Source organism: Poromitra crassiceps (assembly GCF_964638095.1).
Source record: "Poromitra crassiceps genome assembly, chromosome: 10".
Taxonomy (NCBI): Eukaryota; Metazoa; Chordata; class Actinopteri; order Beryciformes; family Melamphaidae; genus Poromitra; species Poromitra crassiceps.
In genome coordinates, this window is record NC_139631.1 from 23,684,606 (window position 1) to 23,696,303 (window position 11,698).

The following is an 11,698-nucleotide window of genomic DNA, read 5'->3' on the forward strand; positions in this document are numbered from 1 at the left end:
TGAATACTACCATGTTTGCTGAAGTGGTGAAACTCCATGTTGCTTTGAGAAAGACTAATTCAGCATTTTGAGTGGGTGTTTTTGAACAAAACAGATTATTGGGGGATCAAGAATTTATTCCAGAAAAGCTGACATCTGGCATGACATGAACATTTGCTATAGCTATGAAAGGTGGTACATTAATTTCTTTGGGGGAGAATGACAAGTAAAACACATGGGTATTTTCATACTTTTAAGGTTACTCTAACTAAAGCCTCATTCAAAAAAAAGTACAAAATAAAATGTAAAAAAAAACCCATCCATGCATCATCTCAAAGTTCACAAGTAATTGCTCACTATCTGAACTTTAAAACACAGCAAGTATGAAAGGGAAAAATAGACATGGCTCTCAAAATCTGCGTTGTTGCTTATTGGCTGCATAATCTCCTGGACCAGCCAGGCCCCTGGCGAAGCCGCCCTGGCCTCCTCCTCCTCCTCCGGGCATGTTGTTGTTGCTTCCTGGCCCCTGGCCCATCAAGGGAGCATTCTCGGCAGATGCTCCAGCCCCACCGGAACTGCCCCCCATTGAGTTTCTGTTCATCATTTGCATCCTCATGTCTTGCTCCCGGTTCTCGGCGAAGCCCCCCCTGAAACCCTCCTGCTGCCTCTTCAACATCTCCTCGTTCCTCATCCTCATCGCCTCCTCTCTCCTCAGGCGTTCCTCCTCCTGGCGCAGCTCAGCCTGCTTCCTCTTCTGCACCTCCTGGCTGTGCATCTCCTCCATCCTCCGCAGCTCCTCCTGACGCCTCAGCAGGTCCTGTCTCATCAGCATCACCTGGTGCTCGTGCCTAGCTGCCTCCATCTCTTGCTCCAGCTTCTCCTGGGCCTCCTTCATGTTCCTGTCCACCATCTCGTACTGCTGCTTCTCCATCTCCATCAGGGCCTTCCAGCGCATGGCATACTCGTACTCGAAGGAGCCCGGCTGAGCGAATCTGGGCGGCTGCTCGCGCTCTTTGTGGTACTGGTTGTTTTTGTTGATGATCTTCTCTGGCAGACCCTCATCCTCGTCGAACTGATCCATAGGCTCGACTGTTACAGGTCTGGGGAAAGCGGTGAGAAGAAAGGAGCCATCGCCACACTTATCCAAAGCCTTCCTTGCAGCCGGCTTGGAAGTGAACTCCACGATTCCTTTTCCCGTAGGACGTCCTCGGTCATCCACTATGACGATGGCTCTCTCTATCTGCCCGAAGCCGGAGAAGGCCTCCTCCAGCAGCTCGTTGGATACAAATTCTGGCAGATTCTTCACAGTTAACGCTGCACCGTGTGTCGCAAACCTCACCCGGATCTGCCTGCCTCTGAAGTTGGTATCATCGAGCTCAGCCCGTGCGATCTCGGCTATAATTCTCGTCTCCAGACGGATGAAGCCGAAACCTCGGTCCTTCTGGATGAAAATCTCAGAGGGCTTGCCGTACTTGGAGAATAGCTTCTCCACCTCTGGCTCGGTGGTACCGGTCGGCAGGTTTCCAACAAACAGCCTGCTGCGCTGGGTGTAGGACTTCTCGCCTGGCTTCCTGAAGCCATGCAGATCTAAGGTTAAGGCCTCGTTGGGGTTGGGTGGCTGCTCGCTCTGTTCTGGATGTTGGCCGTTGCTGCTCGTGCCTGGGCCGGGTTTGTTCTGTTCGCCCCGGCCCTGCTGCTGTCGGTGCGAGCCGTGGTTGTGTTGAGATCCCCTGTTTCCGTGCATTTTGACAACAGGATTAAAAAAAACTCAACCGAGTCGACGAATTACTCGATAAAAACACACAGACGCTCGGCGGACGGCGGCACACAAAGAGCTGCAAAAAATGGCTGAAGCTCGTCGTGCTGTGGTGTGGTGTGTATGAGCCTAGCTCTTGGCCTAGCTACAACGATGCTATTGTGACGTAGTACAAATGCGACCATGACGTAGTCACTGTGCGACGGTGCGATATTTCGCGGGTGATTTTTCATAACAGGTTATCAAACTAACGTTATCTGAGCACTTATAAAATAGCAGGGTTGATAGTACAGTGAACTGCTGAAACTTGACGTCCGTCTGCTGAGGTAAGGTAGTTAAATGTGTTTGTTTCTGAGTGTTTAACGTTACATTACCTTCAGCAGCAGAAAGCGGTCTGTTAACGTTGTGTGGAACAGCTCAACATTTGGCTTGCTAACATTAACGAATTAACGTGAGCTACAATTAAGGTTATGGTATAATGTTAACTGTCTCATTGGCTTTAAGATTGCAAATTGAAGCATTTGAAAAGTTTGCATGGTATCCAGAAAGGTATTTATTTCCCCGGAGTCTTATATTCCCCTTGCCTGGGCTAATGTTCCCCAGCTTTGGTGATTCCATGATATGACTCCAACCATTTGATAAGTTCCCTGTAACTTAGGCCTACTACATAGAGCTGCCTGGGGAATATACCTGTATGACCGTGGGAGAACTGGGAGCATAGGGCCCATTGTCATGTTCCCATTATGTGCCATATAAATCATGAACATAGGGCCCTGGGAGAGTGAGCGAGGACATCATGTAGAAGTGGGAACATAGTCAAAATGTGTGTGACTCGAGTGTCGGTAAGCATGACTGACAGCCCCACTAATGCTACCACCCCCCTCTCCTCAGTCATGTTTTCTGACCTGAGCGCCCAGAAGACAGAGGGCTCCTCTCTGCTGTGTCGCCCTGAGGAGCAGGGCCCAGTGTTTGACAGGGCGCTGCCGGCCTACACTCCCTGCTCTGAACGCTTCAGACTTGGGGAGCGGAGCTTCAGTCGCCAGTATGCTCATATTTATGCAATACGGCTCATGCAGATGAGGCCCCTCCTCACAGAGAGGGCCCAGCAAAAATGGGGTGAGTTTTGCACAAGCACAGAACATAAGTCACTCACCCACACCTGCAAAAGCCATTTGACATGTACGGTAATATTATAGTTTTGTAATGTATCCGTTTTCTTAGCTACATCAATGTTTCTTTCTGTCTTTCACAGGAGCAGATGTACATGTCAGAATGCTGTGTGATCTCCAGACAGGGGAGCAGTGTTGCATTGTAGGAACCCTGTTCAAGCATATGGCATTGCAGCCATCCATTCTGAAGGAGATCAGTGAGGAGGTCAGCAGTGACGCTCTGCCCCACCAACTGAACTGACCACCTATACACCTCAAACATCCCACATGAAATCAATCGCTACATCTGAATGATGAGGTTTTGCCCCATCACCCATGCTCTCTGTGTCTCTCTTTCTTTTCCTCTCTCTTTCAGCACGGCCTCCTGCCTCAGCCTCCACGAAGCAAATACATTAGTGAAACAGATGAACTGATCCTGGAGGACGAGCTGCAGAGGATCAAATTGGAGGGCAACATCGACAAAGACAAGTGTGTCACAGGTCAGAGATTTTCTTGAGATTTCTTGTTTGATGCTAACATGCTTTATTTGCTTACTGACTGAATTAAATACTTGCATGAAGGACAATGTGGCTTCACTCAAATGTGAGTGTGAAGTGAACATGTCGTCTTTTTGCCTCATGTGTTGTCTCTTTTTGGGGCTTTGTTTCTCATTCAGGTAGTGTTATTGCCATATATGGAGCAGAGAAGAATGATGGGAAGTTCACAGTGGAGGACTACTGCACTGCTGATCTCCCTTTGCAGACAGCAAGACCTGTGCTCAGCTCTGACAAGTATGCACACACACACACACACACACACACACACAGATGCACAGATACTGCTTAACTCTCAGTAACTGAATTGTGATCTTTGATTGTAATTGTGTTGTCTTATCTGTCTTGGTCCAGGTTTGTGCTCCTGGCCTCAGGACTTGGTCTTGGCAGTAGTCATGCTGACAGCATGCTGGGTCTGCAGTTGCTGGTTGACATGGTAACCGGTCAGCTTGGTGACCAGGGGGACCAGAGTGGGGCAGCAACAATCTCCAGGGTCCTGCTGGCTGGAAACCTCCTGAGCCAAAGCACCCAGGACAAGGAGGCATCCACCAAGGTGACTGCCACTGGTTTAGCCTGCCCTTGACACACACTCACTTAGTTTTACGAGTTTAGAAGATAAGTTTGCAAGAACTAGTTCAACCAACGATTCAAATGCTGTTTTACACTCACTGTGTCTCCAGCCCAAGTACCTCACCAAGAAGACTCAGGCTGGCAGTGTCGAGGCTATGCGACTGCTGGACGAGCTTCTACTTCAGCTGGTGGTGAGTTGACCTCACCAGTATCAGGCTGTTTTGTATGTTAATATATTTCCATTTTATGCATTTATCTGCTGCTCTTGAGTCTTGTCCAAATGGACTTAAAATTTGTGTGACTGTACACAAAGCCAAAATTCCAAGATCATCATACATTACAAGCACCCAATATTAAGGGTCACAGCCTTTTTGCCATGGCAATATGACCAGTGATCATGTAAGTAAGTAGAGTAGAGAATGTGACATGAGGTGCTTAAGAAAGAGAATTCCTGCACACTGTCTTTTACTTGCAATAAACTTTATTATATACAACGTTTCGGTCCTTAGACCTTCATCAGGTAAAATGAAGAAGTATGAAAGTAACACAGGTATTATAGCCAACACCTCATCAGATGAGGCCAATCAGGGACCTTGAGCTGACGGGCAATCACTCCCACAGACTGTGTGCATATGGCAATCAGAGAGGGCTCAACTCATACATCACCAAAAAAGGGAAAAGCAGTAAAGAGTATAGCAACTACAACAATTAGGAGTACATAAGGAAAGGAGGGACTTGAAAGATGAGTTTCCCGCCCATCACAGACTATGGGGAGCAACTATTGGTCCAATAAATTACGATTAAATTATTATGTTAAACTATCCAATAGTATTGGATAGTTTAGCATAATAATTTAATCAGTTGGGGCGTCCGGGTAGTGTAGCGGTAGATTCCCTGCCTACCAACACGAGGGTCGCAGGTTCGTATCCACGTGTTACCTGCGGCTTGGGCGGGTGTCCACACAGACACGATTGGCTGTGCCTGAGGGTGGGAAGCCGGATTGGTGGTATGTGTCCTGGTCGCTGCACTAGCGCCTCCTCTGATCGGTCGGGGTGGAAGGGAACTGGTGGGAATAGCGTGATCCTCCCACGTGCTACGTCCTGCCGGTGAAGTTCCCCGCTGTCAGATGAAAAGAAGCAGCTGGCTACTGCGCATGTGTCGGAGGAAGCATAGTGCTAGTCTTGACTCTCCCCAGATTGGCAGAGGGTGGAGCAGCGACCGGGGCAGCAGGGGGATAAATTGGCCAAGTATAATTGGGTCGAAAAATCAGAAAAATATATAATTTAATCAGTTGTTGCTATCTATGTATTTTTCTCCCAGGCCTCTGTTCCAGTGGATGTAATGCCGGGCCAGTATGACCCCACAAACTACACCCTTCCACAGCAGCCCCTCCACCGCTGTATGTTCCCCCTGTCCTCTGCTTACCCCAATCTACAGCGGGCCTCCAATCCATACCAGGCTAACGTAGATGGGGTGAGGTGAGCATCTCAGCTTCCACGTACAGTATACTATGCACATACACATACTTTCCTACCATCTTGAATTTGGCCTTCAATCCAAAGTGAGTTCGCAGATATGTTTAACGCCAGTCACTTTTTTTTCCTCCCAAGGTTCCTGGGCACATCAGGCCAGAATGTGTCTGACATCCAGAAGTACAGCAGCATGGACAGTCACCTGGAGATACTGGAGAACACACTGCGACTGAGACACCTGGCCCCTACGGCACCCGATACTCTGGGTTAGTCAGACGTGTTCATTCTAACTCTGTCACCCTCTGGAACAGACAGCATTGGCTTGCACATCATTTCTGTTCAAATTATTTACCTGATTTTCTGTGTATTGTATGTCAGGTTGTTACCCATTTTACCAAAAAGACCCTTTCATCTTGGAAGAGTGTCCCCATGTCTACTTCAGTGGCAACGCCCCTTCCTTGGAGTCCAAACTCATCAAAGGTCAGTGAAGCTGTTCATCAGCTGTAAATCAGACTTCTTGGACAGTGTCACTTAACACATTCACTGCCAGCCTTTTTTTTTTTTTTACTGTAGGTAGGTTCTGCCAGAGGGTTTTTTTGAGGATTCTGGCTCATTTTACAAGAGCCGAGGATTATTTTCTGCTTCGACTTTGTGAACACAAAGTTCACAAAAGTACTAATAGAATGTGTGCTTTCTCTGTCTAAAAGAGTTAGTTTGTAGAGTTAGTAGTTATGTAGATATTAGCCGTTGAGTACAGCATGGTTTCAGCGTCAGAGAGTGAAAGCTGAGATAATCGCAGTTTTGTGAAATTCAATCAAACAGGCAGAACAGTCACTTTAACCATTTATTTTTGGCATCAGTGAGAGATCAGACATCTAAACAATATAGTTCTGAACGCCCTCTCCTTCAAACTCCTCCCTCCGTGGGCGTGTCTGGTGGCTTTCAGCCTGCGTTTGTCACAAGCGAGTGTTCTGCTGCTGCTGCTGCTGCTGCGAGTTTGAGCAGCCTCCCTCCCTGGCAGCGAGTGTGGATAGGGCTCACTTGTTTCTTGGGTTTGAGAGCTTTGATGAAGCTTTGTGCGATTCTAGGCTTTATGCTGCGTGTTTCAAAGTGTGTTTTCCACCCAGTCTATTTTTGGAATCCCCCACCGCCAGCTCCCAGCGCGATAATGCGCGAAAGTGAAAGCGTTTTCGCCAATCCATTTTACAGTAGAGAATGGTTTCGTCACACTGTTTTTGCTTGCCTTCCTCTAGTCAGGAAAGCACTGTCGCCACTTAGTGGGTCGGTGGAATGGGTTGTACACGTTGTACACGTCCAATACTTATATAAGAGATGTAAAAGGGTTAGATGCACATCCCACCGTCAAAAAAACAAAATCAATTTTTTTTTACGTAAAAACACGTCATTGGCAGTGAACGGTTGGATTTTGTTTGACGTAAAAACACGTCATTGGCAGTGAACGTGTTAATGTCCGATTTATTTATTTACATTGTTTTGCTTAGAGGACAGCTGCTAGTGTCTTTCACGTATTTTAACTTGTTTCGTCATTTAATATTGTTTTATCTGCACAACTGTGTCATTATGTACTGTCTTTTTAAATATCTTTCCCGCCTTCCAGGTCCTGATGGTCAGGAGGTCCTCTTGATTACAGTCCCAGAGTTCAGCAGCACCCAAATGGCATGCCTGGTCAACTTGCGCACACTTGAGTGTGAGCCGATCAGCTTCTCGGCCTTCTCCGCCGAGGACGATGATGAGAGTGAGATGAACGTCAGCCACTGAGACGCCACACACACACCTTGATACTCTTGGACACTACTGACTGATACATATTCACACTCATCCTTATGTCTCTTCAGAGTAACCATGACATCAACAGCATGCCAAGAATCCTAGAACCTTTGTTGCATTGATACTGTCCAATATCCCTGATTATTCCATTCACGTTATACGTTGCTGTTACACTTACCACCAATATATGTTTTTACTTTAAATGCTTGTCTTTATAGTATCTTTTCCTATAACAAATCTTTAAAGAGGTATACAGCAGTCAGTGTTGACAAAGTCGATAAAGAAGAGAAGACACATTCTCTCTATTAACAAGCCTTTATTATTTGAAAAATATCTTTCTTCTACCTCGGCTAGTTCTGAGGAACATGACAGAAGATGTCTCTGGATTCTCGCGTATCAACTTTGAACAAATGTGGTTTTTGGACCTTTTGGCGAGACTTTATACTGTAAAAAGGTTTTGCTGTCATGAATGTAAATAATGTAACTATTTTGTAAGAAAAACAGGTGTTCTTAATTGGTATCCACCCACCATAAACATCTCTTATAAAGCTGAAATGCGTTCACAAAGTCATCTGAATAATGCAGTGTGGACTCTCCAACTGAAATTATATGAATAAAAATGGTTCAAAGGCATTTTCACATGTAAGCAATAGGCAGCTTGATACAACTACTACAGTTAAAGTGTTTAGCAGCTGACTTTGGATTTGGACAAATAGCATCTTCCTATTGCTTATAAGTCCTACAAACACAGGATTCATATCTTACTGATTTTATTCAGCCTACTCAGTCGAACATGGCAAGTGAGAACTACAAGTAGGAGAGGGTGGATGTAGTGTACTGAAACAGGCTGGGTGTGGGTGTGTGTGTGTTTAATAGTCATCAATCTTGTACTCATAATTATAATCCAGGATGGAGTCTGTGAACCCGCCAGGTGTCGACGACTGTCCCTCTCCTATGAACCACGAGTCATACCAGGAAGTCGTGGTCTCTGTTGTTGTGGGAACTGTAGTTGTGGTTGTTGGGGGTAACGTGGTCGTCGACCGCATCAGCCTCTGTTGCCGTAGGCGGCGAAGACGGGCTATTCTAAGCTTCCTCAGCCTCTCACGGCGAGCTTGTGGATCTGCTGAATACCCACCGTTGCCGACAGCTACACGCCTGTTGCTATTAACAACTGAGGACTGACGTACTCTGCTGTTGCCGTGGTTCACCAGGCGGATGGGCTTGTTACCATGCAGGGCCATGATCTGTGGACGAATTGATAGAAAGCTGCTTTATTATTTGATCATCTGGGCTCAAAGGACCAGGTAGGCACTAGGGAGGTGGGGCTGGTTAGTGAAGGACCAGGTAGGCACTAGGGAGGTGGGGCTGGTGAGTTTGTGGTGCTGTCGCTTCCATCAGTTCAGGTTGGAATGTCAGGCAGGGTTAGGGGTTCAGCTCCCACTGGGGTCGTCTATGCTGCAAGTGTGAGCAGTCTTCGTGCGTGCCATAAGGTGCTTTGAGTAAAAGCATCCACCATATGGCATATGTGATGGTGAGGACCGTATGGTATAGCAACATGTATAGAACGAGGACAGAGAAGTGTAATGGACTTACCTGTTTGATGCGGTCCCAGTTGGACTTGGCCAGGTTGAAGCTGCAGGCGGTGGCTCCTGGCTCATAACCCACAATGCAAAGCTTCTTCATCGGGGAGAAGCCCTCGGCTCGCACCGTCACCTGGTACTCCCCTGGGTTCAGCAACCGCCAGTAGTCTCCTGTCACAGCTACAAGGACGAGAACATCACTTCAGAGGAGCAGAGACTGTTGCTATGATGTAAAAAGAGTGTGTCCTCCTGTCCACATAGAGATCAGAGTGAAAGTATTTGTCTAGTGTTAACTTAGAAGCAGTATACTGACTGACCTGTAGTGACGTCATGGTTCACCCCCTCTACAGACACGGTGGCATTTGCAATAGGGTTCCCCTCGTTATCCTTCACAATGCCCCGAATGCCACGGTGCACCTAGGTAGGCAAGGGAAGAGTTGAAGTCCAATGATTAATGCTAATGTTATCTTGTTATTATGGGATAGCTGTGTGTGTGTGTGTGTGTGTTTGTGTGTGTCTGACCTGCTCCATGAAGGTGAGCATAGCTTCCCTGTTCTTTTCCCACTCATATACCAGCTCACTCTGATGAGGGAACTTGTCGCAGCCCAGGAATATGGATAATTCCATACAGTTGGTGTGCAGGTAGCTGAAGTCATTCATACCTACAGAAATACACAAACACACACAAACATTAGAGCCTGCATTGCACACATTTGTCCACCAGGGAGTGTCATAAATATCTAGAGACAGGTGAAGACTGACTTCTTTGAATAAAACTACTGCGCTCTACTCACTGCCTGTGATTGGCTTCCATTTGGCCCGGTTGACGATCCCCAGCCCCCCCGTATTGTCTCCATGACAGGAGCCGGGGGCGTGCGTCATGCTCAGGTGTGTGGAGGCATAGGAGATAGCCAGCCACCTGAACAGGGACTCGTCCGCGGTCACCCGCGACTCATCCTCGGGCTCGCCATACTGGTAGCCGCCACCGTCGCCGCCTCTCCCTCTGTCGTCTTCCTCCTCCTCTCTGTGGCCATAGCCTTGCTCATGGTCGTAGCCTTGCTCGTGGCCGTAGCCTTGTTCGTGGCCGTAGCCTTGTTCGTGGCCGTAGCCGTGCTGCTCGTGGCCGTAGCCATGCTCGTAGCCATATCCTCGCCTCTCCTCCTCGGGCTCTGGGTACCCCCTGCCTCTCCAGTCCTCCTCCGGTTCCTCGTGGTAGCCCCTTCCCCACTCGGTCACATCAAAACCTTCTTCTTCATACCTGTGAGAGATGATGGTGCAGAGGATGGGTTTGGTGTCAGAGATTTAACACAAGTGGCATTGTAGACGGTTCATTAAAGATGACGCAGGGAAAGGAGGAGTAAGAGGGAGGTGGAGAGTCCTACTGTCTCTTCTTGCGGCTGTGGGGCCTCTGGCTCTCGGCAGCCTTGTTGAGGCGATAGCTATCATAAGGATAGGCCACGATCCTCTCCCCGCCCTGGAGGTTCGCACCCAACACAAATGGATGGCTTTCCATCCAGGAGATTATGGCTCTGGTTTCCACAGCAATCTAGAACAAAACAAGGACAGCTGTCCTTAGATTATAATCGCAGATGTAATCCCACCTTTCTGTTTACGGAATAGACCACCTTTATACGAAGACATCATATTGTGTAAGTAGTATTAAAATGATTTAAGTTGCATATAGAGAGGGTCTTTTAAAGGGGAGATCATAAATTATTATTTTTATTTATTTATTTTCCAGAGGAATATTGCCTTGGCTTGGCTTCAATGTAGGATAAGTAAAGAAATAAGTACAGGATTTTTAACTTTCTCTCTAAGAGAGGAGTGCCTTGGACTTGTTTTTTCTCCTCTGCCCTTATTATATATATAATATATTATAAAATATATATTTTTTTCTATTAGTAGTTGTTTAGCCTGGGTAAACCCAGCCCCCACGTGACCTGCTCTCAGAGTTCCCAGTCACTACGTGACTCGTGAGCAGGGTAAGCCTGAGAGCAGGTCACTGGGGGCTGGGTTTACCCAGGCTAGTAGTTGTTTGCCTTATGGTGATCATGAGGTCATAGTTTACCCACATTTTTATTTACCACTGCATTACTGATTATGATAGTTTTGTATGATCACATTTTATGACTAGTTGGTTGTAAGACACACACACACACACACACACACACACACACACACACACACTCCTTACCGAGCTGTTGGCCTCCAGGTTCTCTAGTATGGGCACATGGTGGTTGGGGGTGAGTTTGGGCACCATGCCCTTATCTTCAGCGTCCCACAGGAAGCTGTTCAGGTCCGGGAAGTTCTGGAAAATGTCATGGCCGTCCTCAGTAAAGTGGCCGGTGGTCCATCCACTCAGCTCTGATCCCTGCAGGGAGGAGATTGGACGAGGGGCAAATAGGGCCACAGAAAAGAGTCAAATTAACTGAAAGCACTCACACCAGTCACTCTAGACCACGATGCACCGCCACCATGTAGTGCATAATGTGATTCACAAGCCATGACTTTCGTTACACAGTTTTTGTTCCCTTTTGTAGAAGATTAAGCAACTGGTGGCCTTCTCTCAAGTGTTGGTTGGGGAATAGCCTAGAGTAGTGGTTCTCAAATGGGGGTCTGGGGACCCCTAGAGGTCCGTGGCACTTTGCAAGGGGGTCCGTGAAAAGTCTTCAGGAAAATAAAAACAAAAACGATATATTTTTTTTTTGAAAAGCTTCATAGTTCAATGAAAATATTGTATGCTTTAAATCTAAAATGGCTCATGGATTACATTCTAATCTAACAAACCTATCAATTTAAAAGTGAAGCACATTACCGTGGAAACGGAAGCTTAGCCTAAAATCACAAATCA

At 47.1% G+C, this 11,698-nt stretch overlaps 3 protein-coding genes across 3 annotated transcripts in view; 1 reads left to right on the forward strand and 2 right to left on the reverse strand.

Annotated features, from left to right (window-relative positions):
* Positions 1–106: 106 nt before the first annotated feature.
* LOC310784194 (non-POU domain-containing octamer-binding protein-like) lies at positions 107–1,841 on the reverse strand. Its single transcript, XM_083645205.1, has one exon. It carries the CDS (start codon positions 1,721–1,723, stop codon positions 389–391), a length of 1,335 nt encoding a protein of 444 aa, XP_083501331.1. The 5' UTR covers positions 1,724–1,841; the 3' UTR covers positions 107–388.
* Positions 1,842–1,941: 100 nt separating this feature from the next.
* Positions 1,942–7,849, forward strand: pold2 (polymerase (DNA directed), delta 2, regulatory subunit). Its single transcript, XM_083644622.1, has 11 exons — positions 1,942–2,061; positions 2,627–2,851; positions 2,988–3,109; positions 3,260–3,383; positions 3,560–3,674; positions 3,792–3,990; positions 4,118–4,198; positions 5,328–5,485; positions 5,618–5,745; positions 5,858–5,959; positions 7,098–7,849. Exons 2-11 carry the CDS (start codon positions 2,629–2,631, stop codon positions 7,256–7,258), a joined length of 1,413 nt encoding a protein of 470 aa, XP_083500748.1. The 5' UTR covers positions 1,942–2,061; positions 2,627–2,628; the 3' UTR covers positions 7,259–7,849.
* Positions 7,850–8,003: 154 nt separating this feature from the next.
* The window catches only part of LOC310783699 (adipocyte enhancer-binding protein 1-like), a 15,844-nt gene continuing 12,149 nt past the window's right edge, over positions 8,004–11,698 (reverse strand). Inside the window, exons 16-22 of the mRNA XM_083644621.1 lie at positions 11,042–11,218; positions 10,230–10,393; positions 9,642–10,105; positions 9,370–9,509; positions 9,165–9,264; positions 8,861–9,027; positions 8,004–8,511 (exon numbers count right to left, since the gene is read on the reverse strand). Of these exons, the coding sequence (XP_083500747.1) occupies positions 8,137–8,511; positions 8,861–9,027; positions 9,165–9,264; positions 9,370–9,509; positions 9,642–10,105; positions 10,230–10,393; positions 11,042–11,218 (1,587 nt within the window). The 3' untranslated portion in view covers positions 8,004–8,136. The remainder of the gene's footprint in view (positions 8,512–8,860; positions 9,028–9,164; positions 9,265–9,369; positions 9,510–9,641; positions 10,106–10,229; positions 10,394–11,041; positions 11,219–11,698) is intronic.

What these genes read in the sequence shown, in the direction of transcription:
- pold2 (XM_083644622.1), top strand. Translation starts at nt 2,629, where the DNA reads ATGTTTTCTGACCTGAGCGCCCAGAAGACAGAGGGCTCCTCTCTGCTG. An exon ending in GAGGGCCCAGCAAAAATGGG is followed by an intron (nt 2,852 to 2,987) that starts GTGAGTTTTGCA and finishes TGTCTTTCACAG; the next exon opens with GAGCAGATGTACATGTCAGA. An exon ending in ACAAGGAGGCATCCACCAAG is followed by an intron (nt 3,991 to 4,117) that starts GTGACTGCCACT and finishes CTGTGTCTCCAG; the next exon opens with CCCAAGTACCTCACCAAGAA.
- LOC310784194 (XM_083645205.1), bottom strand. Translation starts at nt 1,723, where the DNA reads ATGCACGGAAACAGGGGATCTCAACACAACCACGGCTCGCACCGACAG.